This window comes from Hoplias malabaricus, chromosome 13 (assembly GCF_029633855.1).
Source record: "Hoplias malabaricus isolate fHopMal1 chromosome 13, fHopMal1.hap1, whole genome shotgun sequence".
NCBI classification, from domain to species: Eukaryota; Metazoa; Chordata; class Actinopteri; order Characiformes; family Erythrinidae; genus Hoplias; species Hoplias malabaricus.
The window spans coordinates 25101288-25129120 of NC_089812.1; the positions used below are offsets into that span (position 1 = coordinate 25101288).

The window sequence follows — 27833 nt, forward strand, 5'->3', positions numbered from 1 at the left end:
TTCAGGCCTCGTGTGGGGCTGTGCTCTGCTCAACTTTTGTCACTGACCGAGAAGGTATAGTTTGCACAGGTGTAGTAGCTGCTACAGTTGTAGTTTTGAGTGTGTTATGTCAGATCTCTTCCATGTTGGGCACTGGAGCATCATTGGGGTTTCTACTGGCTGCATCTGGAACAGCTGGAGTGGCCTTATGTGCTGCAGGAGACCTGGGAGGGAGATATGAGGGACTTGTAGGAAGAGCTGGAACAGCTCTTGGAGCTGCAATTGGAGCTTATTTTGCTTTAGGGACACGGGACCTGATATCGGGGATCACGGTGACTCTCTGTGCTGCCGTTATTCCAGTGATACCTTAAACTGGGTTTTTACTTAAAGGGGACGTGTTATTTAAAACAAAAAACCAAAAAAAACGTCACCCCTGGGTACTTTGCATTTTGATTAAAAAGAGGCTCATTGTCATTTAGAGAAACAGGCACAAAAATCAGTTTGAACAGAGGTGTTAAAAATGTGTGTTTTGTTGATTGACACTTGTGGTATTTTAAACACACCGTGTCTATGTATAATGCACCCTTTATATATACATTTTGACCTTTATAAAATACAATTTCATTTGAAATTTTTGCTTCTTATTATTACAAATATACTTCTTTCTGAAAAGGTTATAATTTGTGGTTAAAATGGTTTAAAGAAAAACATGTTAGTGTTTATTTGTTCCGTATTTGGGCTCTCACAACAGTGCTGTGCAATTACCATTATTTTCTGATTAAATTAACTTCAGATTGATTAGTAGACAGACTCACACATGGACTCCAGTCTGTAGCTGTAGAACTACAAAGTTTATCTGCAAAGTGTGGAGAGTAGAGCTGAGAGAATGGACGGTGTGTGTTTACACAAGGAGGTGCTCGTAATGTTAATTTCAGTAACTGTTGTTGTAAATGAAGTAGAGTTTTTTTTTTTTTCGTTGTTATGTGTCTTAGGTAAACTTGTCAATACAAACAAATAAATAAATAAGTTTCTTAAAATGAAAAAGAATGTTTCTTACATTGAAAACAGCTCATTGTAGAATTGACCTAAAGACTTTTCTGGTTTTAGAGAAAATGTTACCTTCTTTGTTTATTCTTAATATGAACAGTGTAATAGCATTTCCTTTGTTAACAATAAAGAATAATGAAATGAAATGTGTCTTCCAGTCCTAATTATTTAATTAAATATATATTTTTATATGGGCAGTAAAAAGCCTTTTAAGTAAAGCACCACAAAGAGGCAGTAGCATAGAAAAATGCACTCTGAATAAGTAATTGCTGTTGATGCAGTGAATCCAAAGGAGTTCACCTTTCCCAGAGAGAGCACAGTAGAGTCTCGGACACTCACCACAGTCACCGCTACAAATCTGGAGTGTGTGGCCAGCTGGGACTTCCACGATATGTGATGAGATATAGTTTGACCTGTTGTCATCATACACTGTCACATTTTCGGCTGTGTGTATGTGTGAGTTGTGAACTCAAACTTAATATTAATGGCAGTTTCAGTTCCGAAAGATAATGAGTTGATGCCAGATTTTAGGTCTGGTTAAGTTAGAGTTCCTTTTTTTAACCCCTGGCTGACTTTGAAAAGTAGCACAGATCTAAGAATAGGTGAAAGAACACTTGGCTCTTTGGGTCATACAGATTTGGCACTGATTTGCTCTTCAGAAAACCTGCTTCACCCTGCACAACCTGCAGAGGAATGTTGTATTACAACATGAGACTTTTCCTGGTGTCAGATTACTGTCTTATTCATACAAAGAGTAATCTCTTTTGAAATATACAGTCTGTATCAGATGAAGCTGCTTCAGATCAAAACCACTTCACCAGAGGAGGCGAATCTAATCTACCACAGGAAACAGCAAGTTTTAATGAGTATTATTTGTTATTAGATCATAAATTGGAAACTATCTTTCAGTTTCTTCTGATAGATTGGGCAGACTGCACATGTTCAATTTAGCATTTGCCATCTTAAAGGTTTTGAGTGTGTGATTCCCTTAAGGGTTACACCCACAGGCTAAATGGCACAGTGTCTAAAATTAGACTCTCAACTCAAGCTGAAGATGGGAAATCTATCATATGTCTGACAAAGAATCTGATTTTTCCTTCAGGCCTCACACAACACCCTTAAAGCACTGCACGGTGAATGTTGATGATCAGGTTTATGGTACTAGAGTTTGATCTTGAGAGTATAACTGAACATAGAGCTGAGATCAGGAAGCATTACAAGTCTTTGTCTTTAGGACTGTCTACCTAATGAATAGTAAGCTTTACTAAAAAAGCCCACCACTGCTGTTATGTAAGGCTACTACAAAAGAAGGTAAGAAATCTGTTAACATTTTTCACTGAGATAAAAATGCAATTGTTATTTCATTTTCCAGTCAGGGAGGTTCATCTTAAAACTGTCTTCATCTCAGGTTTGTTAAGAAACATGTGAGAACTGTACTGAGTACAGTGTGACGTCCACTGTGCCTCCATTTAGAGGGAGTAGTCAACAAAATGAACAAATCTGTTGTCATTGATAAAGCATAGTGATGAAATGTCTTTAAGGAAAAAATGTTGGAAAATTGTTTCCCTTCCAAAGAGAATCTGATCATGTTTTTAATTTTTAAAGAAGCTGAAAATGTTGTAATATTTGTTGTAATAAACTATTAATAACTGTTGTAATAACTATTATAATTAATGTTGTAATAAACTCATTATATATAAAACAACAAGAAACTGTTGACTTTATTTTAAGCCTCTCATTCAGTACGCTCTTTTAACATATTTAAATGTAACACAAGTCTTAACTCCTACAGATTTGGAAGAGATCCTTACACAAATGGAGGAACCTGATGTGTCACATTTATCTAAACATAATTTGTGAGTTCAGAAATTCCTCCGTACGGTCGGATCTTACTCATCAATATATAACTACACATTCCACTGATGCAAAATATACTGCACACTTCCTGATGACCTTTATCTTTCACTGTCATGCTCACAGATCTATAGAGAAGTCTTCTGTCATCTGCAGTGAGTTTTCATCTTTGGTTTTTTTTATACTCACATCATAGTCAAACGTATGTGTACATATCTGACCATGGCCTGCCTGCACACTTCTCAGAATCTCATTCAAAGATCATTAGCCTCAATAGACTGCAGTCTAGTTGTTGTAAAGGTTCAAACAGTGTAAATGTACCTTTAAAACAGTGTTGTCGAGTTGTGTTCCCTAACGTTGCATTACACTCTTCTCTCCAGAAGGAGAGGGGAATGTTTGTAAGTTTGCATTACTGAACTGTCAAATAAAAAAACACAATAAAAGTCCTGGAGATGAAAGGGGGCGTATGAAATCAACACAATTAAAAAATCTACAATTTTAATAGAGTAAGGTACAATTATGTTCCCTAACTAAAAGTACAGAAATGTACCCCTGAGTCTACCACCACAGAGAGAAGTTTTCTGACAGTGTATACTCAATCCCATTTGGGGAATTTTGCATCTAGGTTTGAATTTTAAAAGCCAAAATGAATAGGATTTCATACGAAAATCTGCATATGGAGCTGGTTCCACTGCTGCTACTACAAGAGCCTCCAGGGTTCTGGGAAACCTTTATACTGAGACACACAGCTGCAGGTAGCGCTCCATTTAGCTACATTTGCTTGGAAATCCTTGAATAGAAAGACCATGCATGAAGTGTTAGAAAATACATTACATAAATGACAAGTGTCGATAGACGGTAAGGTGATGGTAGACAGTGAATTATGTTTATTATTGAATTATTTTTGTGTGGCATATTTAAGACTTGAATTAATGGGAATATAAATATATCACTAGCTAAAATTTCAAGTTTGTCAAGTTCATTCATTATCTGTATGCACTTGTCCAGTCCTGGGTCGCAGTGGGTTCGGAGCCTACCCGGAATCACTGGTTGCAAGGAGTCATCACACCCTGGAGGGGGCGCCAGTCCTTTTCAAGGCAACACACACTCAAACATTCACTCACACACTCACACCTACGGACTTTGGAGTCCCCAATTCACCTACCACTGTGTAGTAAGCTGGAGCCTCACACAGACACGGGGAGAACACACCAAACTCCTCACAGACTGTCACCCGGAGTGGGATTTGAACCCATAACCCCAGGACCCTGGAGTTGTGTGACAGCGAGACTACCTGCTGCACCACTGTGGCACCCAGTTGGTCAAATGCCATACAAAAATCATTCAACTACACTCTAAAAAGAACCAACTTAATTGAATTGCTTCAATTGGTAACAAGTAATTCAATTAAGTTTATCCAACTTAATTTTTTAAGTTTTTGAAGGTTGAACTTAAAAAATTAAGTTGGATGAACTTAATTGAATTACTTGTTACCAATTGAAGCAATTCAATTAAGTTGGATCAACTCTTCTCTTTTTAGAGTGTATAAAACATTTAAGTAAAGATACTTTGAATATTCAAAATACAGATTCAAATACCTATGTGTTTAGCTTCATAGTTAAACCTGTTCTCTGTTCCACATTAGAGCTGTTTGGGCCCCTGTCCCTGGGCCTGGTGGCTGGAGGATGCATGGGAGCCATGTCTGCAGAGATGGCCAACTTCTTAAAAGACGCTGCACAGCACCAGACAGAGCTCACCATGAACATTTCACAGCTTTATCCATTTGCGACCTCTTCATACGTCACCTACGTGTCTTTACTGGGCTCCGCATTGGCATCAGTAGTGGGAATAATGTGTGGACACCGACTTTATAATGTGCTCAAAAGACAGAGCTGGGGAGAGTCATCAGAAAAGGCTGTAGCTCTGGCTGCGGCTGTGGCTGTGCTCGTAGTAGCAGTGACCGGAGCGGCAGTAGGAGCTGTTTTGGAATTACTGTTTACCAAATTGATTTTTAAAGCTTTTTCCATAGATTCTGGTTTAACCTTCATTTCCTGCCACACATTGGTCAGCATCCTCATATCCTTTTTACTTCATGCTTTGTCAAGCTCCTTCTGTGGCTGTATCAGTATTACTATGTCATTTATGATGAGTTTGTTGATGTATTCCGAACGCATAATAACCATATTGTTTTTTGCCACAGGAGCCGTTATTTTTCTCGACGTGGGGACCTTGTTACCAATTATTCCTCCAGTTATTCTGCTTTCTCTGATTCAGAAATTCCAACTCTGTAAGACATCTATAAGGATCCCAACGGTTATGTTTCTAACATTTCTCATAGCCAGGAGCTACTTCTACGACAAAGACCAGCTCGTGCCTTTATTAGACTCGGGCGAAATCACTGCTCTGCTAGTGCTGGAGCGCTTCTTTGTCATTGTGTTTGGCATTCAGATCTTTCAGGCTTCGTGTGGGGCCATGCTTTTCTCGTATTCTGTCAAAGGTGGTGAATTTGAAGTGCACATAACTGCAGTAGCTGCGACTTTTGTTGTGCTTACATTATTACTGTACCTCTCTCCCATGCTGGGCACTGGGGCATCGTTTGGGGGTCTGCTGGCTGCATCTGGAGGAGCTGGAGCAGCTCTAAATGCAGCCGGCGGTCTGGGTGAGGGATATGGAGGATGTGTAGGAAGAGCAGGAGCGGTTGTAGGAGCTGCAGTCGGCGCTTTCCTGCCATTAGTGACACAGAACGTAAAATTTGGGAGTGTGGTGGCTCTCTGTGCTGCTGCTATCCCAGTGACCCCTTGCATAATGTTATGTTCGAGCAACTTTTATATCTTTCTGTGCATAGCATTGTCCGTGCTGTGGTTCATGGTGCTGATTGGTTTTATCACCACACTTAGTGTTATTTCTATGTTATCCATCCTGGCCTTCATGTACATATACTTTGACATCATTATTGTTTTACTTCTATTTACCTCCTTCGTCCTCTTCTCTGAACACTATCTGTGAGTGCACAGTGGTCCATATCTGTTTGACTCTGTTTTGTTAGTATTTTATACCACTGTTTTTTTATACTTTGTATAAATGTACACTATGCAGTACTTTTCACCTTAAAATTACAGCTTCAGGACCATTGTGATGCTTCACTGACCTGTGATAGGGAGAATAGAGCCTTTTGAATTATTCCAGACTCAGCACTGCAGAAACCGTACTATGCAACTTTAGGAGGAAGGTAGGAAACATCCCCCTTTCCCTTGATTTCAGGACAGTGCTATAAACGTGAATTACACTCTGCAACAGTAGGGGGAGCCCAGAACCAAGAAAACAAAATCTTACCTAGTGTTTCTTTAATGTAAAATATTCGTTTTAATTTTCTGTTTGTTTTTTATATTTTATGTAAAGGGTCATGTTTGTCAAGGTGCTATCTGAATAATATTATAATAAAGCGTAATATTTAAACAAACTTACTTTTCACTATTTTTAAGAGGTGGTTTTAGACAGACTATAGTGGCTGAATTATAATTAGTTTCACTTTGACTATGTACAGGATACTTTGGCCACTGTTACATAAATTATTAAATAAAATAAATATTTCTCTAATGACACTGAAGTAGTTTATTAGAGTTGTAATAATAGCCAGTCGCCACCAGGTGTCAGCAGTGCTATATATATATATTACTTCCGAAGAGCCCGCGTTCAGAAGAGTGGGTTTGGGAAAATGGAGGCCACACTTACTGAACACAGCACCGTAGGAGCTCAGGTCAGGGAATCCCTCTGAGTGTGTAGTGGACACTGATCGTGGTCAGACTGTAGTTTTGAGCAAAAAGTTTGAATTTTGTGACATTTTAAGCTCCAGTGACTGGAAGTGAGTAAATGTTGTGTGTGCTCTGTTGTGGTGGATCCAGGGATTGTACCAATGCCTGGGAGTTGTTCGTCAGCTCTAGTGCTGGCACTAAGGGAAGTCTGGAGCATCTGGCCAGCTGTGACTGGCTGTTATTACGATGTGAGGTGTGTCCAGTCCTCAGGGAGCTGTGAAAGTGATGCAGGATTGGAGCAGATCAGTGAGGAAAGGAGGAGCTGTGGGGATGACCTGACCTGGGCTGGGAGAGGAAGAGGAGGAGAGAAAGAGCAGGAAAAGGAGGGGAATATGTTCTCTTTCCCACCATTCCATGCCAAACTGAAACACAAGTGTCCAGATGGTGGTGACTGTGCGGGATAAAAAGAGGGGGCACATGCAACTTACATAACTTATTCTCACTGATTAGAAACCTCTGACATAATCCCCCATTATTCTTGCCCTACTTTACTAATATATAGTAGAATTATACTTAATATGGAAATATTATACATATGATTTTATACATTTGATTTATAGGAAATATACTATGCCTCTGGTATTGTTCTGAATATCACTTTTAGATTTTTTTTAAACATTTATTTGGCTTTTGATCAATAATTAATTACTTCATTAATTCATTAATTTCTTCATATATCTTCAATCGCCCAGTCACTCATACCTGTGGACGATCACATACAATCATCCTGTCACTCACACCTGTGCACGATCACATACACTCATCCGGTCACTCACACCTGTAGACAGTTACACACACTCACCCAGTCACTCATACCTGTGGACAATTACTCACACTCACCCAGTCACTCATACCTGTGGACAATTACTCACACTCACCCAGTCACTCATACCTGTGGACAATTACTCACACTCACCCAGTCACTCATACCTGTGGACAATTACACACACTCACCCAGTCACTCATACCTGTAGACAATTACACACACTAACCACGTCACTCACACCTGTGCACGATTACATACACTCATCCGGTCACTCACACCTGTAGACAGTTACACACACTCACCCAGTCACTCATACCTGTGGACAATTACTCACACTCACCCAGTCACTCATACCTGTGGACAATTACTCACACTCACCCAGTCACTCATACCTGTGGACAATTACTCACACTCACCCAGTCACTCATACCTGTGGACAATTACTCACACTCACCCAGTCACTCATACCTGTGGACAATTACTCACACTCACCCAGTCACTCATACCTGTGGACAATTACTCACACTCACCCAGTCACTCATACCTGTGGACAATTACACACACTCACCCAGTCACTCATACCTGTAGACAATTACACACACTAACCACGTCACTCACAACTGTGGACAATTACACATACTCACCCAGTCACTCATACCTGTGGACAATTACACACACTCACCATGTCATTCACACCTGTGGACAATCACACACTCACCACGTCACTCACACCTGTGGACAATTACACACACTCACCCAGTCACTCATACCTGTGGACAATCACACACTCACCCAGTCACTCATACCTGTGGACAATTACACACACTCACCCAGTCACTCATACCTGTGGACAATTACACGCACTCACCCAGTCACTTACACCTGTGGACAATTACACACACTCACCCAGTCACTCATACCTGTGGACAATTACACACACTCACCATGTCACTTACACCTGTGGACAATCACACACTCACCCAGTCACTCATACCTGTGGACAATTACACACACTCACCCAGTCACTCATACCTGTGGACAATTACACACACTCACCCAGTCTCTCATACCTGTGGACAATGTCACACACTCACCCAGTCACTCATACCTGTAGACAATTACACACACTCACCCAGTCACTCATACCTGTGGACAATTACACACACTCACCCAGTCACTCATACCTGTGGACAATGTCACACACTCACCCAGTCACTCATACCTGTAGACAATTACACACACTCACCCAGTCACTCATACCTGTGGACAATTACACACACTCACCCAGTCACTCATACCTGTGGACAATTACACACACTCACCCAGTCACTCATACCTGTGGACAATGTCACACACTCACCCAGTCACTCATACCTGTAGACAATTACACACACTCACCCAGTTACTCATACATGTGGACATTTACACACACTCACCCAGTCACTCATACCTGTACACATTTACACACACTCACCCAGTGACTCATACATGTGGACAATTACACACACTCACCCAGTCACTCATACCTGTGGACAATGTCACACACTCACCCAGTCACTCATACCTGTGGACAATGTCACACACTCACCCAGTCACTCATACCTGTAGACAATTACTCACACTCACCCAGTCACTCATACCTGTGGACAATTACACACACTCACCCAGTCACTCATACCTGTGGACAATTGCACACACTCACCCAGTCACTCATACCTGTAGACAATTACACACACTCACCCAGTCACTCATACCTGTGGATAATTACACACACTCACCCAGTCACTCATACCTGTGGACAATTACACACACTCACCCAGTCACTCATACCTGTAGACAATTACACACACTCACCCAGTTACTCATACATGTGGACATTTACACACACTCACCCAGTCACTCATACCTGTACACATTTACACACACTCACCCAGTCACTCATACATGTGGACAATTACACACACTCACCAAGTCACTCATATTTGTGGACAATTACACACACTCACCCAGTCACTCATACCTGTAGACAGTTACACACACTCACCCAGTCACTCATACCTGCAGACAGTTACACACACTCACCCAGTCACTCATACACGTGGACAATGACACACACTCACCCAGTCTCTCATATCGGTGGACAATTATACACACTCATCCAGTCACTAAAACCTGTGGACAGCTACACACTCACCCAGTCACTCATACCTGTAGACAGTTACACACACTCACCCAGTCACTCATACCTGTAGACAGTTACACACACTCACCCAGTCACTCATACCTGGGGACAATTACACACACTCACCCAGTCACTCATACCTGGGGACAATTACACACACTCCCCTAGTCACACCTGTGGAAAAATTTTGCCCAGGCATTAAAACCATTCTTGGACTGGGCAACCTGAGGAATCCCACGCAAACACAGGGAGATCACGCCACACACCTTTGACTGAACCCAGGACCCAGAGATCCTTGTTTACATGTATACACATTAGAACAAACCAAACAGCTATGTATGTAAACTGGATTTTATTTATTAAATGAAGATGATTTGCATCACATTCTAGCGCTAGAGCTCGTGACTTATGTCAAAGAAAGACCTTCCATCTTCTGAGCTGAGTGAAATGTCCTGGATGAGCTATAAAGCTTCAGATCTGTAAGATTTGCCAAAAGCTCACCCATTAGGAGGTGAAAAAAAACCCAGTAAGACTGGAGTAGCATGCGCAAACACACTTTCCCACTACATCTATATTTATGACTGCTCTACTTTTTATTTTCAGAGGAACTGACGCTAAGCTGAACAGGAAATCCAGACACGCAGAACAAAGCCGTTCATTGACATGTTTTAATCGTATGCTGAAGTGCTACAAGAGTAACAGTATAAAATATGGTTCACAGATTGTTAAGCTCCGTAGTGCACTGCCACATCACAGGGTCCATCAACACAATATCACTGAAAACACTCGCTTTCATAGTCGGTCAAAACAGTGCAAAGGTACAGACAGGAAATACACAAGTTTAAACAAACAAGAACATGGACACATGTCTCACAAGCATTTGTCTTAACTTTGGCCTTTGGAAACAGCACTCAGTGCTTTAATAGAGTGGAGGAAAGACAGACAGAGACCATAAAAAACAGATGTAAGCTTTAAACTTGGGTTAAAGATTGGGCTGGTTCTGTCATAGCAGAGTTCAAGGCCTGTGCTCACTTGCGTGAAGTGAACTTTGGCCTTAAGTTTTCCCCTCTGACACTACAAGAGTCTAACCCTTGCTCTTTTGTTATTTGTTTGGAAATCGAGTATTATAGTGTGTTTGTTTGTCTTACTCAGCTGTAACAGTCTCTTCTTTCCTAGGAAGGCTTTACCCTAAATGCTGGAACACGACTATGAGGATTTGATTGCATTCAACCATAGGAGCAATGCTTCCAGGTACTGATTATTTCTGGATCACTCCAGCTTATCGTAAAGAGACTGGATGGAGCTACGTTTGCAAAAAAGGAAACTACTCCACAGCCAGATAGTGGAGAGGTTTATACCCCTCGTGCTGAGAGCCTCCTGTTTTTTATACTCAAAGGGGGTCTTAGACTAAAGAACAAGATTGAGGCCTGCTACTGTAACAGTCAAAAACAGTTCATGTGGCAAATATTGGGGGGAAAAAACACAAGTTTGAAAAAAGTTTCTCTCTAAGTCGTCATATCATAGATTTGGAAGAGTCAGTGGTTATGACTCAGGTCATAATAGAAATATACATTAAGACTTTATCATTAGCATATTTAGGCTAGCTGAATAGCTTTTGTCTTTGAACTGACATTTAGGTTTACATTCAAATATGGATAGAAAACTAAAATATTACAGTACATAAAATACAGAGGACATCACACCACACAGTCTCACTTAATATCAGCATAAAATACTGCATATCATTGCTGTTGGAACAAAACGTCACATCTCTAAATAAGATGCTTCGCAGTGAACCGAAAACCTTTATATGTCAGTGTAAGTCAGTGTATAAATGTATTACCAATTTGGAGCATTTTAATAGGTCTTTTGGTTGAGGAATTTGGTTAAGCTTGTATTTAACAATTATGGTCTAAGCACAAGCCGTCTCATCAAGTGATCACTCGTTCCAACCCTAGTGATGCTTCAGCCATACAAGGCTGGTAGTCCCAGACAGCACCTGTGGCCTCCCTTTCTGGGTGGGTAGAAAGGTTTCTTCTCTACCCACCCATCTCTATGATCATGGTGTTAGCCTGCAAGGGAGTATGTCAGTGAATATGACATATCTGGGCAGTTCTCCTGGTGTTATATTAGTGGCAGTTCAAAAAGAAGCAGTAGGTTGGCCTCATGTCTTAAAGGAAGTGAGTCTCACCCTGAGGTTGGGGGAGGCTCACTTATGGGTGGAACTGGAGATGACTATAATTGGGGAGAATTTTCAGCCAAAATTTGGGGATTAAAAAAAAAAGATACAAACAAAAGATACAAATAAATAAAAAAGGTTTTTTTTCCAACAGAAATTTTGAGTAATGCTGCTTTCAACTTGGCTGTAATGCGGCATTGTAAACAAAAAAAATAAAAATAAATAAAAAGGTTTCCGTCTTGTGTTTGTGAGCATGGCGGCCAAATTGTGCAAACATGAAAATGAACGCAATACCACTAATTTAAGAGTAATTCCAAGGCACATTATTATGTTCAGCCTGCATTACAAACCATCAGTACATGTGAAACATCTGTGTATGAAAGTTACAGACGTCATAACCATAATAAATTACCATTCTCAAATATGTTGTCATTCACTTGGCTCAAGACTAGAGAGAAGACTGGATTGAAAGAGTAGACAGAGGTCAGTCTGTTTGGATGTGAGATGATGTACAAAAAAGTCCTGAAGGTACTAGAAAGGGTTCTTTAAAGTGATGCCATAGAACAGGTCTGCCTTTCTGTCAAACACCCTCTAAACCTGGGAATTTACAGATGAGTTGTGTCAGGCATGTTTCAAAAAACCATGCTAGACCTAGAACTGAAGAACCTTGCCACAGAAGTTTTGGATCCCTTAAGAAGCATTCAGTGCTCGCTTCCATTGTGTTGTTCATCTTCATTCATGGAATCCCTATCTGTCTGTAGCATTTCCTCATTCTTCATTTTAGCATGAAAACAATTGTTTTTTTGTTTGTTTGTTTGTTTGTTTTTAAACCACATCAAAATAATGGTCCTTGTTAAAAGCCCAGGTCATGTAAATCCAAACTATCAAATCTGTTGATTTTCTCAGCAACTCCCAGCAATGCTCCGTTTTTTGTAACTCAGCATTTTATTCAACCCAGACGCAGGGTACAGATACGAAGAATATTCATTCATTCAACTGTAACCACTTTATCCTGAACAAAGTTTCAGTGGTCCGGAGCCTGCCCGCAATCATTGGGCTTATGCCAGAAATATTCCCTGTACAGTTGATTCCTACTTAAGTTTAGGAAAAAATTGTCATTGATACCAGACCCATGAAATGAAACCATAGAATCCAGAACCACACAATCGATTAGACAAGTAACATAGACTAATGTAGATTTTGGAGTCTTGCCCAAGGACTCTTATTAGAATGGGGTGGAGAAGGCCATGTGGCAGAGTATGGCATCAATCAAAAGAACCCTCTTGTGAAAAAGTGAAGCTGACTTTGGTACATAGTTGCAAACAAGGAGTATGCAATATCCTAACTCAGGCCAGTCTCTGTCCATATTTTGCATGCAGTTTTATGGTATACAGTAAAAGCTTCCAGTCAGAAGGAACAAGATGAACGCTGGTCTTCCGAGCAATGGCATAAACCTAGGTTCATCAATAAAACCTAGGTTATTATTTTGCAGCCAATCAATGGAGCTACTCAGAGGGGCTCCACCTGTTAGGAGCTCCTGTCACCATTTTTCGTCTTCAGAACCACAAGGACCACCATGGCTGGAATGAGGCATATAGGCGTCATGACAAGGGCGAAGACGACATTGGGAGGAGGGTCACTTAGTGACTCTGTGGGGCATTCCTGGAAGAATGTGGTGTGTATTTCCACAAATGTTGTCTCCACCAGTTTGTTGGGCCAGGGAAAAAGCAGGCAGTCTGCTGTTTCCTCTGTACACAAGGTCATTTTGTTGTAGGGACTGCCAGAAGGAAAGATAGAAAGTTAGGGTGGGCAGTAATGTACAATTTAGTAAGGTTTGCTTTGTGCAGTGATCAGTATATCACTGATATTTTCTTCTTTTTTATTTCTCCTTAGGTCTATTTTTTATTGATTATTGTAATATTCACAGTGATTTTTAACAAACATATATAAGAGGCACAACTCTCTAGGCCATATCAGGAGATCTTGGATTTGATTTTAAATGACGCCTTGCTTTCTCTGAGTGAGATGGCTTTGTTTTTCCACTATTCACTCTCCCAGGTATCAGACATAGTGGAGTCTAATCTGTATCACCTTTGAAACTTGTGTATTAGCGGTTAGCATTTGCAACCATTGGTGTTGAGCTTTAATGAACATCCATGCCAATATGACACAGCTGTGACAGAGGAATCATGCGCTAACAATGAATGTCCCTGCTAATTAGCATGATGTTATTTGGGAAGAGCTAGTTAATGTGTTGGATTGCCATTTACTAAAGAACTCGTAGCCAAATATGTTTTTCATTGTCATTGAATATTGCACACTGATTTTCCAGTCAGGGTTTGACCTAAGTTAAATGAATCAGGATCAAAGTTTGGCATCAGTAGCTGGTTTCTCAGAACTTAGGATCATTAAATTGGATGCAGCACAACACAGAAACAGAAACTAACCTTTTCACTTTGTCCCACACACACCAGTCAGAGCGGTTCATAGCTGTCATTGCAGTTTCAAATGAATGGAGACAAAATTCAGTGACGAACATTTCATAACAATCGTTCCTTGATTTGTTAGTGTCCTTGCAAAAGCCACAGTAGAGCTCACAAGTTTTATTCCCACAAGCTGAAGAATAAAAGACAAAGGACAGGACACAATATTAGTAAAGTTTGATCATGTTCCTTTCAACATTATATATATGATCCAGGCTTCAGTCCTACAGGAGTGTCAGATAAAAACGAACAGTGCAGGTATATTTGGGTTTACTATAACTAAGCCACATTAAGGTACACTCTAAGATACACTGCCCTTAAGGTCTAACCGTCTTCCTTAAAAGGACGCTCCCTTCAGTTTTCCAGGACAGAAGGGTGTTTATTTCTATTTTTTTGTAAAATAACTGTTTAAACAGGAAAATGAAGTGACATTTTGGCACTGTTCTTTTTTAAGAATGTGGAGCCACTTGTACCTCTAAAGATACGTGCACATTGTACCTTGACAGACAGACATTTACCTATGCAGTGTATATTTTTGGACACTGGGGGCACGGTGTGTGGAGGCAGGAAAACACTAAAATGCACTTATGGTCATGGGATTGGTAAGTCCTGCTTTTGAGTGAGGTATAAAATATTCCAATTGACATACAGTAATCCCTCGCGAATTCGCTACTTTGCGGGTTTTCTCAAGGGGGCTTATGGCCGCTATATCACCTAAAAATATAATTTTCTTATGGTGTGTAAATTAAATGTATTTTTTTTTATTATTTACATGTATTAGACTAGGCCTGTATGTGACAAAATATATCATTTACAAGTATTTCTTACGTACAATACATGTACTGTTCATGTCTACATCCGAGTGAAATTTACTTACGCTAAATCACAGCTTAGGAATTACTCTATTAAAGAAACTGGTAGGATATCACATGTAGTTCCAGCTGAAAAACATTATAGAATGACTGTTTAATGCAAAGGGTGGGTTGTTAACAGTACAGGGAGGGTTTTAAAAGTCCAAACACTCGTTAAATACATAAAAAAAATATGTTTCCTCTACTTCCCGGAAATTTGTTTTTCGCGGGTGGTCTTGGAACACATCCCCCGCGAAAAACGAGGGATCACTGTACAAGAAACAACCCCCCACTTCCTGGGATGTATTTTGAAAGTGGGAAGCCCTTATGCTTTAGGGATGAATTTTTGGGCCCTCTTTACTTATTTATAATATTTATGATATTATGTCTTATTATTATGTGAAATTTATTTATTTATTTTTGCTGGTTGTGGATTGAAAAGAGTTGCTGTCATAATGTCAATTTCATTACAGAAGAGAAAACTGATTTAATGGTAAAGTTAGCATTTCAGTTGGCAACCTCAATATTCTACCTCATTTTGGCTAATTTTCTGTGCCTTGTTTATGTACTGAATAAATATATATTCACTATGCCTACAGATCAGTGGCTAGACCGACTGTCTGGACTGCTTGACACCACAGGAATTCCCAATGGTTGTAAGACATATTTGCACAATGCTTGCTTGTCTCTGTGGGACTTTCCTGGAAGTAGGGGTGGTGCATGTCCATGTTGGGTCACATTAATTCAGCAATCTGGTGCACTTCAACTCAACATTTCCACTGTAGGGATTGTAACAGAGAGTAAGAGACTTACGAAATGATGACACTTCACTGCTGCTAGCTACAAAAGAAGAGAAAGTGTTTAAAACATTACATTCTTAATGGCAGCTACACTCTATAATTTCCTATAAATAACCAATGCACCTGTGCTGTAACTACCTGGTAAACTAATTCAGTTAAATTCAGTAAAATGAACATGGATAATGAATAGGCATCAAGACACTTACGAGGAACGGACTCTTCAACGCTGCCACCTACAAAAGAAAGAGAGAGAGAGCGTGAGAGAGGGATTACGCCCACGTTCAGACGTACATGTTCACCCGTACAATTCTTGAGCAAATGAATCACCGGGCAACAACATCAACAACAGTGACAACAGGCAGTTACTCATCCTATAAAACTAACAACAAAGACACAGGCTGGCATGGAGCTACAGAATAATTAATTGTTTTTTTTATGATGGAGCATCTGCTGTAAGATGCTCCAAAACAAACAAGAGGATGCAGTCCAATGGTTTGAAAAGCTCTAAAGTTTCAGACCTTGAAGAAACTATTCACATTTCCCCAGCTTCATGTAGTTAATTTCATTTGTGAGGGATGCCAAGTGCTTTAAAAAATAAACATGGAGGACAACTCTTGGGACAGCCGCTGGACGTTTAAAGAGAATTTTTTTGTTATTATTATGTCTCTTTTTAATGTGACATTCACTCTTATATAGACAGCACAATCTGAGGAAGAGAATAAATACTTATTGTTACTGTCAATAGAATATCTGTATCTCCAGAACAGCAACTTTATAGGAGACTTTATTTCAAGTATTTCACATTTTTATTGGTCCATTCATGAAATTTTCACACAATGTGAAGGACAGCTGTTGTGTTCAAATGATGTAGCTAACTAAAAATGTATATACGTACTTTATTTTGGACAGTGATTAGACAGTGATTTAGATTAATATAGAAGCTGGGCCAAGGACAATGTCTTTTATGAACTAAGTCAGGTCACACTGACCTAACAATTAATATATTTAGATGTCATGTATGCCATGATCATGGGAAGGAAAGGAAGCTCCTTTATTTTAACCATTCACATTTAGTCCCAGAGTTTGTTTTGCGGTGTAATTTCATTCGACTGTGTTGACTGTGCTGTGCTCAGATCTCTTATGTTGCAGCTTTATCATTTTATTTTATAGCAATATCATCCTTACAAATGAAATAAAATAATGAATACACTTTTTGCAAATCAGGTTCCAAAATAGAGGAATAAAACAAGTTTCTATGACTTGTAACAACCGTGGAACAGTTTGGGTTCTAAATTGAATGATATACAAGATGCTCTTTTCAGACAAAAGAACAATTGAATCAGAAAGGTACACTCTTAAAAGTAAAGTTCCTATAAAAGTGTTTTGGAGCGATACCATAGAAGAACCATCATGTATAGCAGTCCCTTGTGGTGCAAATCCTAAATGTGAGTGAGTTTGTGAGTGAGCAGCCTAAGTATGTGAGTGAGGGACTTACAAGCCAGTTCCATAAGGTGCTTCACATGATTGAGCACTGCTCTTAAGGGGAGTGAAGGGGGTTGAAAATCCTGTATCTACAAAAGGTGGGCAGTGCAGGGAGTGTTGGGAACTATACTAAGCTGCAGTACTGTAGATTAATATTTGGTAGATTCTTTCACTTCTGCACATCATTTTTTTTTGAAGTAGAAAAACATTTGGTCTCTCAGTCCCTAGTGAGTTCCCTTATTAGCCACTATCAACATAGGAGGCTGTGAGTTGGAATGCAGACTTTGACAGCCTCTTAACAGATTAACAAGAAGCTCTAGTTACACAGCTGTAATGTCATCTGCTTATTGCCCTCACTTCATGATACTGATGTTTACTCCTCTCAGCACTCACAATCACAATTGTGCACCAAGGTTCCTGCTCCTGTGTTATTTATCGGGTACGGTAGTAGGCCACACATTTATACATCTAAGAAGGCAGTGTACTTTCTGTTGGAATTTGGCCAATGTGAGTGAGTGAGTGAATGAGTGAATGAGTGAACGAGTGAGTGAGTGAGTGAGTGAGTGAGTGAGTGAGTGAGTGAGTTACAAGCCAATTCCATGGGGGTCTTCACATTTACAAATTGTTTGGCTCTTTGACACGTGACAACAGTGGATGTTTGGTGCTCTATTAAAGTGTGTTTTAAAAAACAATAGACAAGAGGCTTTCCATCTTCACCGGACAGTGCAATCAACCAAAGACATATGCGAATGGGTTTTGAACAAATTTGAACCATTTTTAAAGATTAAAGTTCTAACAAACTCCCATTCGTAGGATGATAGAAGTCCTAACACGTGATAGGTGTTCCACTGTCATTCCACAAGGAACTCTTGGCTGAAAGGTTTCTTTGACTCGTGACAGTAGCCGAACCATTTTTCATGCTACACAGCAATATACAAGAGTCTCTCTCTGTTAAAGAAGAGCCGGTGAACCGCACTGAGAACCATTTGAGCTTATAGAGCAACTGCCTTTAATAAAGAACCCTTGAAAGACCAGGATGTCAGAGTGAAGCTTCTGCCAAACATCTGTCCCTGAACTGATGAATGCTGGATGTACTAAGAAGTTTTGTTCTGAGCTTCCGACTTTGTTACTCAAGTTGGGTTTTTAGACGTTACTTTTACTTCTGCTTGTTAGTATTAAATGGGAGTAAGGATACGTCTGCTTTAAGATGGTTCAACCCACAGAGGGGGAACGTTTATGGCACTTACCCGAGAGGACACAGAGCAACACCCCTAAGAAGATGAAGGATCCCCTCATAGCAGAGCGGCGCTCCACTCGGCTCCTCCAGACGGATCGAGCGGATTTTTAACGCCAGAGGAACGGCAGGAAACACCAAGCAGTCCAGGTTAGCACATGGCAGCCCACTTCTCAGAACATGGCTTTTGTGCTCATTTCTTCTCTCTCTCTCTCACTGACTCCCTCTCTTTTTCTCTACATAAATATATATGTATATATTGTTTCTTACTCTCTGGCTTTCTTCCTCTCTTCACTCTCTCTCTCTCTCTGTTCCTCTCTCTGTCTTTCTACATATATTGTTTCCTTTGTTATTTCTCTTTTTCTCTCTCTTCCTCCCTTTCTGTCTCCCTGAGGCACACTTCTGTTCTGAGGCGAGCACTCCCTGACCAGACACACATGTGAAACTCCTTTGGCCTCTCTCTCTCTCTCTCTCTCTCTCTCTCTCTCTCTCTCTCTCTCTCCCCCCCACCACTCCTATCCTCCCTTTCTCACAGTCTGCCGCTGCTGCCTCCCTAACACACAGCCTCTCTGATTTATTCGGCTCGCAGCTGTTGCCAAATAAGAAACATAAGTGGGCTAAACGTTGAGGGCCGGGCGAATCTATGAAACGGGACGTATACAGGGAAACAAGCACAGAAATTCCAGCCACTGCCCCTGGCATGAGACCACTTCCGGTGCAAGTTCTGGGCTTCTGCTCACAAAGGAGAAGTTTGGTTTGTAGCCACTTCCACTAACTGGACCTGCCATCTCAGCAAGGCCAGATCACAGCAATGGGAAAGCTGTGTTTGCTATTTAGGGACCTGTATACTGATCAGCCATAACATTAAAAGTGATTTGGCACTCAGCTGCACTGACCATACAAGTGCACTTTGTAGTTCTACAATTACAGACTATAGTTTTAGCTATTGCTCTGCATGTTTGGTTAAGCTTGTTAATCAATCTGTAGGACCCCCACAGAGCAGGTATGGTTTGGATGCTGGATCATTCTCAGCACTGCAGTTACACTAGTGGTGTTGTGCTGGTCTGAGTAGATCAGACACAGCAGTGGCTGCTGGAGTTTTTGATCCCCTCAGTGTCACAGCTGGACTGAGAATCATCCACCGACCAAACCACCCAGCCAACAGCATCCTGTCTCCACTGATGAAGGGCTAGAGGACGACCAACACAAGCTGTGCAGCGACAGATGAGCTACAGTCTCTGACTTTATATCTACAAGGCTGAAAGGAGGTAGGAGTGTCTCACAGAGTGGACAGTGAGTGACTAATCCATTCATGCCAGAGAAGTTCCAAACCATAAGGGACCATAGCTGTAGACCAAACATCCCATTGCTGCTTTCCTTTATCTCTATTCTCAATGTGGCCATCTGGACAAATCTCAGATGACTTTTGACCTCAAAACACACACCATACATGCGGCAGGAATGGCAGTGTAGGCCTCAGCGGTCAGCTGTGAAAGCTCCAGCTTCAGTCCGTCAGGGAATAGAGCCCTCACAGCTGCTGCTGGACACTGTGATATTTTTGTTACAAGACAGGGAAAACAAAGCCAGGAATAGCTGGCCGTCACACATTCACCCAGTCACTCACACATTCACCCAGTCACACATAAAGACAATTTCACACATTAACACAGTCACTCACACCTTTGGACAGTTTCACACACCCAGTCACAAACACACACACACACACACACACACACACACACACACATATTTGTGGACAATTTAACACATTCACCTAATCTCACTCACATCTGTAAACAATTTCACAGTCAACAAGTTAAACGTGGGCAATTTTACACATTCACCCAGCCACACACACTCTCCTGTTTTTAGCCTGTGGGAGGAAACCAGAGCACACGGAAGAAACCCATGCAGACACTGGGAGAACACACCACACTCCACATAGACAGTGACCCGGTTTGAGGCTCAAGACTGCCCTCTTTCTCCCCACATCACTCAGGGTAATGTTGCCCAACACAAAGGTCTTTTGGCTAATACAACAGGCCCGGGTTGTTAAGATCCTCCTGCGAGCGTGTTGAGCTCCAGAGCTGCTGTGTTAGCTGCAGTTTATGAAGAAGTACACAGCAAATTCTCCCATGTTAAATCAACACTATTAGTGTTAACACTGAGAGTGTTAAATTATTACATTAACAGTGTTCATTTAACACTAATAGTGCTGATTTAACACTAGTGAATTTGCTGTGTAGTCTTTGGCTTTACGTGTCTGGCAGGAAACATATGCTGACCCCCCACCCCCCAAGGTGGACCCTTTAAGGACCCTGATTTTTAAGAGTGTAGAGATAAATGGAGACCCTCTCGGAGTGAAGGGTGGTATTTCAGCCACTCTCCAGCTGCAGCATGTTAAACTGAGAGCCTGGGAAATCTGTCAGCGCACTGGACTGAGAGAGTGGGCTAAAGCCCTTCATCTCATATCAGACCTGGACATTGTGTTTGGACAGCTGTGCTGTTACAGGCTCACTCACTTGTTGTGGTTAACGGTGTGGTCTGGACCCCTGGGGGGACGAAGGGAGTTGTCCTGACCTGGAAAAGAGAGAGAGAGAGAGAGAGAGAGAGAGAGAGAGAGAGAGCAGGTTATATAATAATGTAATATACTCATATTTACTTTTTTATTCTATTGCAATTATGTATATAACATATTTAATTCTACTATTTACATGAGCCACAACATTAAAACCACCACCTCATTGTCTATTTTGTCAGCCCCACTGACCAGTCAGGAGCACTTTGAAGTTGTGCAATTACAGATTGTAGTCATTGATTGCTCTGCATACTTTATTTGCCCTATCAGCCTGTTCTTCAATGCTCATCCTCAGCGCTGCTGTGACACTGACGTGGTTGTCATGTGTTAGTGTATGTTGTGCTGTATGAATGGATCAGACACATCAGTGCTGCTGGAAATTCTAACCCTGCCACCTGCTTTTTACACCTACACTATTGGTCCACCGTGTAGATGTAAAGTCAGTAGCTCATCTGCTGCTGTACAGTTTGTTTTGGTCGTCCTCTAGTCCTTCATCAGTGGAGACAGGATGCTGTCGGCTGTTGTTTTTTCCATTAGGTTGGTGGACTATTCTCAGTCCTCACTGTCACTGTGAGGTTTAAAAACTCCATACTGTACTGTATCAGCATAGCGATTATTAACATATGTAGTAAAGCAAATTCTGTTAAGTGATAGAAGCAAACTTCTGTTGGAATTTCATCCACAAGAAACAAAAGGACCTCACCACACTGTCCTTCTGTCCGTTAGGAATGAGGCCATGCAGTCCACTGACCATCAAGACCATACAGACCACTGTGGAAGATGAAACACAGAGTTAAAATCACTTAGACACATGCATTGTTTAAGTTTCTTGACACCAGAAATATCAGATAGTGTTTCTTCGTTCCAGAGATACACTTCCACTGCTCTACAGCCCAATGCCTGGGTGCATAGCTTTACACGGTCAGGAAAGCTTAGCTGGTATTGACAGTCTTTTTTTTTTTATTCATTCAATCATTGTCTGAAACCTTATCCAATTCAGGGGGTCCAGAGCCTACCCAGAATCACTTCACCCTGAAGTGACACAGGGCGACACACACTCACACATACACTCACACCTACGGACATCTTTAAGTCACCACATCCACTTACCAACGTGTGTTTTTGGACTGTGGGAGGAAACCGGAGCACCCAGAGGAAACCCACGCAGACACAGGGAGAACACACCAAACTCCTCACAGACACCCGGAGAGGGACTCGAACCCACAACCTCCAGGTCCCTGGAGCTGTGTGACTGCGACACTAACCTGCTGCGCCACCGTGCCACCCTTGGTCTTGTTTTTTAATGGTTTTAAAACTAATCCAGGACATTTTTCCTCAGAAAATGTGTTAAAATAACCATGCTCATCCACACTGACATATTTTGACCTTGTCCTCTTCAGCGGGAGGAAGGGAGGAGAAAGAGAAAGATAAGTAGAGGGCCGTAGGGCATCCTCTCTTTGTCCAGACATTTCCTGACTCCAGGACTTCTCTTTTCCCTGAAATTCTAAAGGCCAGACACACCAGAAATGCCTCTTTGAGTATTTGGATGTCAAAAGATATACTTTAACATCCAAATCACAAACAGCAAGAACTTTATACTCTAGAACCCTTTATAGTGTATGTGGTACTGAACCATTCATCACAGGTACTGAATTGTTTACAGCTGGGACCGAATAACTTTGTGGAGTAAATTAATCATTTAGCTTATAGTCGACAAATAATAGTTTATATTCGGTACAGAAACACATATAGTAGTTACTGAGTCTTTAATTGTACTTACTGAATCATTTAGAGTAGAGATTGTATCATTTATATTTGGCAATGAACAATTTATAGCTGGCTTTGAATAATTTATGTTACTGAATTATGTTGGTAACTGGTAAATTGATAATATGTACTGAATCATTTATCATATGTATTGAATCATTTTAATGATTACTGGATCATTATAGTAGATACTGAATCATTTATAACAGGTACAGAATATTTATCCATTATAGCAGTCACTGAATCATTAGTAGTAGATGAATCCTGAAAACTGTAGTTACTGAATCATTACTGTATATACCGAGTTTAGGATTTATGAAATTATTTATTGCTTTTACTGAAGTAGTTACTGAATCATTTATAGTAGATACTGTGAATTTGTAATACTTTGTGAATCTAGTACAGTGCTTATAGAATATGCGTAAAGAAGTGTTTATAAAATAACTTCAGATATTCCTTAGTAGTTACAGACTAAAGCACAGGAATTACTCTGAACAATAAGTCAGAATGAGAGTAATAACAGAGTATTCAGGCTTTAGTATTAAGTCGTCATAACTTTTGTTGAAGAATTCCTATTGTTTTTTTTTTTATTTCATTGTTTAATGATGTAATTCTGACACATGCGGACCAATAAGAACTCTGCATTACTCTAATTAGCATAATAATTAATGAGTCAAGCATATTCCTTTCACAGAGAGTAGAACAGAGACAGGACTTACCCCAGAGAGGGGGTCTCAACACTGGTATGGAGACGGGTGAGGGCTTAGGGAGCTCCATGCTGCTCTAACTCCAGTGCTGGTGCAGGATGAGTATGTGTGTGTGTGTGTGTGTGTCTCAGTGAAGCACAAATCACATTTAGGAACCTTTATGCAGGAAGACTCGACTAAAACAACAGGATGTGCTCATTTCCTTAAAGGGGTGGTGGACTCCACCAGCCACAGATAGGGCGGGCTTCTGCTGCTACAGACCACCACACTGCACACTGCCCTGATTTCTCTCTCTCTCTCTCCCTCTCTCTTTTGCTGAGGACCCACTCCCACTTTCACTCGCTTTTTTGTAGTTATCAAAGTTATAGATCTCAGTTTCTGTTTATCTCTCTCTCTCGCTCTCTCTCTCTCTCTGACACACACAAATACACTCTCTCTCTCTCTCTCTCTCTCTCTCTCACACACACACACACACACACACATACACACACTGTGTATCTCTCTCTATCTGTGCCTCTCCATTCTCTCTTTCTCTCACTCTAGTATTTGTAAGTCCCTCTTTCCTCTTTTCTGTTTGTTTCTCCATCACAGACTCTCTCTCTCTCTCTCTCTCTCTCTCTCTCTCTCTCTTTCATCATCAGTTGTCTGTCTCTGAAATAATTGAAAACAGACATGATTGCAGTTGCTCAAACTCATAAAAATGAGTATTTAGACTCCATCATCCTGTCTTCAGGAGAGCAGATAAAACTTTTTTAGAAGGACAAAAAAATCTTTAACAGTGGAATCCACAGGGCAGGGGTTTTGTTCTCGATGATAAAGTTGGAGATGTTGGTTTGACCTCAGAATGAAGCAAACAAAAGCATATATTTGGGAATTGGGCCAGTTTTATTTGAGAAGTGCTGAAGACATGGAGTAAAACAATTGGAGTTATGTAATTACTGAATTTTGGGAGTTGGGTCACTCCCAAACTCCTCCCCCCAGGCCTTTTTATACCCTTCTCCCTCACGTCATCTCAGTGGTGATCGAGATGCTCCCACCTCAGTTCCACACACACTCAAAACATCCCAAATACACCTAAGTTCGCCTCTCCAATCCAAACTACACAGGTGTGGCCCATTCTAGCAAACTGGCTCTAAGACAGCTCTAAGATGGTACTCCATGGTATTCCATTCAAGGCCTCAGTTGGGTTTCCATGAATATTTGGACTGTGAATTTATTGCAGTATTTGATTCTGAAAACCTGTGAAGCGCAGTGGGCCTCTCTGAGCCACTCCCAAATGGATCTTTTGTAGAATTTTGGGGAAAGTCCCATTCACTCCAAACAGTGTTTTAAACTAAAAATACAAGGCAAACGCATGAAAGAACTGAGTAAAATCAAATAAAATCACATAACTGCCCAAGTGATTGCTTTTCTGTTCGGCGAGTAGCATACACAATACAAAACCAATCTACTGCAACAATTTGGCAGTAAAGAAATACGTTGATTTGTTTTGAAACATCTTTTGTGTTTGAAGTACACTGTCAGTTTTAGTGAGTTCTGTAACAGTCCCGAGAGTCAAGCTTCACATCTGAAGGCTGGAGGAAAACAAGAGCTCAGAACCGTCACAGCAGTCCAGAATATTTTGAGAAAAGGAAGAAACTCTGGTGTGGTGTATGACCGGTGACAGACAAATTACCGGAGCTCTGGAGAAGAAAGTAAAACAACTGTCAGTGCAGAACAGCAAAGAGACTGACCACACACGGCCTTAAGCCCAGAATCATTACCCACACATGGCATGATGAATCAGAAGGAACCGAAACTAACAAGACCAAGGCTTGATGAAGATAAACCCCACTGCATTTACAGTGTCATTGGATGGCATTTGGAAGTGAGTTTACTCCATAGCGACTTAGAATTCTAATAGTGTTACACATGCAGGCTAATGCAGGGTTTGGAGTCTAGCTCAAGGTGTAGTGTAATGCGTTGACTTGGTTTACCCAATCCTACATTGTTACACTGTTTACCAGACATAGTCTTCTGCTTAGAAGATCTGCAGTGGCACCCACTTCAGGCTTATTATTCTGTCATTAAACCTGCTGTGAATCTGATACACATAGTTTTCCATAGTTTCAAGACCCCACTTCTTGATTTAAGACCATAAGAATGTTAGTGAGGTCATGTACTCATGTTGGATGATTAGTTCTGGACTATACTCACCAATCCATCTCATTCCAAATGTATTAGATTGAGCTTAGTCACCCAGGATAACTCAGTTCCACTGTTCCACAGCTGTATTGGTTATAGATTTATACCCAACTAGCCAACAATTGGTGTTAAGTAGGGTTACTTTGGGCTCCTATGGGGTACCTATGGTTAAAGAAGCAAACGGAAAGCACCAAAGCTACAGCTCATCACAAATGTACAGATGCAGCTTCAGCTCCCCATAGAACACAGATCCGATGCACCACAGGATTTGTTGGGATTTCTACCCTCCTAGGCCACAATTAACACTGTGCTTACTGACTTTGGGCTCACGTGTAGCCTCGTGTGAGAGAATAACTGTAATACTCAGTTTAAAAAGTAACTACAAGTGGACACTGGAGATGCAGTAGTCAGCGGTGGGGGGGGTGAAGACAGTTCTCAGAAATCATTAAACCCCCTCGAAGACCCTGAGGGCTTCTGGTAGTTTACTGAGTAATACATTAGGGGGCTTAAGACGGTCAGTACACTAACTCTTCCACTCAGTTCTAGAAACCTTTCCAAAGACTATGTGAAAGACCTCTAATAGAGATATGCTGGGGGTGGTTTATCATGGAAAACTGGCCGAGAAGCTTCTGAACTTGGCTGTAGGTTCTTCAGCCCAGTGTGCTGTGTGGTGTAACACTGTTCAGGCCTGGAGAGAGTCCACACAACTCAAACAAAACTGTGTTTAATGACCTGGGAGTGCCTGAGCTACACAAATGGGAATACGCTGGGGTTGTGGCCAGGTTTGGAGAGAGAGAGAGAAAAAGAGAACAAACCCTGGCCCCCAGCAGAGGTTCAGAAAAATATCTTCTCCTATTCGTATGTTCACCCTCGGGTCTGCTGCTGACGCATGTACAACACAAACCTAATCATCCACACACACACACACAGAGCTTGCTGGTGGTGCAAGAGGCACTGTCATTCCCCCAGTGAACCCTCACACACTTCCACACACAAATCTGTATTCACACAAAACCAGGACACAGGATCAAAATGACTAGGTTTCAAACCCCCTGGCTGTCCCATATCTCTTCTGAGATTAAATGTGTTTCTTGGGAAGCGCACCCCAACAGCTTCTAAGATTCTGGGAACATTGTAATGTCCACTCTGAGGATTTAATTGCATTTAGCCACATAAACATTAGTATGGTAATGTACTGATGATAAGTTGATTAGTTCTGGATCACAAACACCATTCCAGCTCATCCCAAAGGCATTGGATGGAGCTCTTTTATTTCCAGAGAAAACAGTTGCACTGCTCCACAGCCCAAAGCTGAGGGAGTTTGGACCCTTCTAGCTACCACTTGGCCTTGGGCTCATGTGTAGCTGCTCCAGAGAGAAGGACACATAGTGTTTCTTCTTCTTTTTCTTTTTTTTCTTCTTCTTCTTCTTCTTCTTCTTCTAATACTTCTTTTTCTTCTTCTTCTTCTTTGCAGCACGTTTCCTAAATGTGGTGCCACCTTCTCTTTTACAAAACAAAGGTGCTACAAATGGTCCTTTGAATGTTGCCATAGAAGAACTTCTTTTGGTTCCATAAAGAACGATGCTTGTTTAAGAGAGAACCTTATAAATAGTTAAAAGTCCATCTCTCAATCTTTACTCATTTTAGAAAAAATGATTCTTCATTAGTGTGAGTGAGTAAGTGGGTGTGTGAGTGTGAGTGTACTTAGGTGAGTAAGATTGTCTGTATGTCTTTTTTCCTGTGGTTTTTAACACGAAGTCAGGACGATCCTGTCTTGAATTCATATGAAAACAAACATGCTCTCATACACACAAACACAGAGTCACACACTCACACACACGTCATCACCAAACCCCCACCAAACCCCCAAACTCAACCCCCCCCAACAAGCCCCGACTCTCACTCAGCTGGGCCTGGGCCCTGTGTAT

General features: G+C 41.1%; 2 protein-coding genes across 2 annotated transcripts; one reads left to right on the plus strand and one right to left on the minus strand.

Moving 5' to 3' along the window:
• Window positions 1-2179: 2179 nt before the first annotated feature.
• LOC136665402 (uncharacterized) lies at window positions 2180-6320 on the plus strand. Its single transcript, XM_066643015.1, has 4 exons — window positions 2180-2337; window positions 2819-2882; window positions 3007-3035; window positions 4526-6320. Exons 2-4 carry the CDS (start codon window positions 2842-2844, stop codon window positions 5884-5886), a joined length of 1431 nt encoding a protein of 476 aa, XP_066499112.1. The 5' UTR covers window positions 2180-2337; window positions 2819-2841; the 3' UTR covers window positions 5887-6320.
• A 3671-nt stretch (window positions 6321-9991) lies between these two features.
• On the minus strand, window positions 9992-23865 carry ramp2 (receptor (G protein-coupled) activity modifying protein 2). The gene is made up of 7 exons (XM_066642636.1): window positions 23734-23865; window positions 21951-22018; window positions 21192-21249; window positions 16160-16186; window positions 15967-15993; window positions 14267-14435; window positions 9992-13596 (listed from the first exon to the last, which is right to left on the minus strand). The coding sequence occupies exons 1-7, from the start codon at window positions 23789-23791 to the stop codon at window positions 13347-13349; spliced, it is 657 nt and encodes a 218-aa protein (XP_066498733.1). The 5' UTR covers window positions 23792-23865; the 3' UTR covers window positions 9992-13346.
• Between the last annotated feature and the right edge of the window lie 3968 nt (window positions 23866-27833).

Bases quoted from the DNA above. Each gene is read 5' to 3' on its own strand.
- LOC136665402 (XM_066643015.1), top strand. From the start codon at position 2,842: ATGGAGGAACCTGATGTGTCACATTTATCTAAACATAATTT. The intron at 2,883-3,006 runs GTGAGTTCAGAA...TCATGCTCACAG, and splicing joins CATTTATCTAAACATAATTT to ATCTATAGAGAAGTCTTCTG. The intron at 3,036-4,525 runs GTGAGTTTTCAT...GTTCCACATTAG, and splicing joins GAAGTCTTCTGTCATCTGCA to AGCTGTTTGGGCCCCTGTCC.
- ramp2 (XM_066642636.1), bottom strand. From the start codon at position 23,791: ATGGAGCTCCCTAAGCCCTCACCCGTCTCCATACCAGTGTTGAGACCC. The intron at 14,436-15,966 runs GTAAGTCTCTTA...TTTATTCTTCAG, and splicing joins CAGTGAAGTGTCATCATTTC to CTTGTGGGAATAAAACTTGT. The intron at 13,597-14,266 runs GTTAGTTTCTGT...TCCTTCTGGCAG, and splicing joins GTGTGGGACAAAGTGAAAAG to TCCCTACAACAAAATGACCT.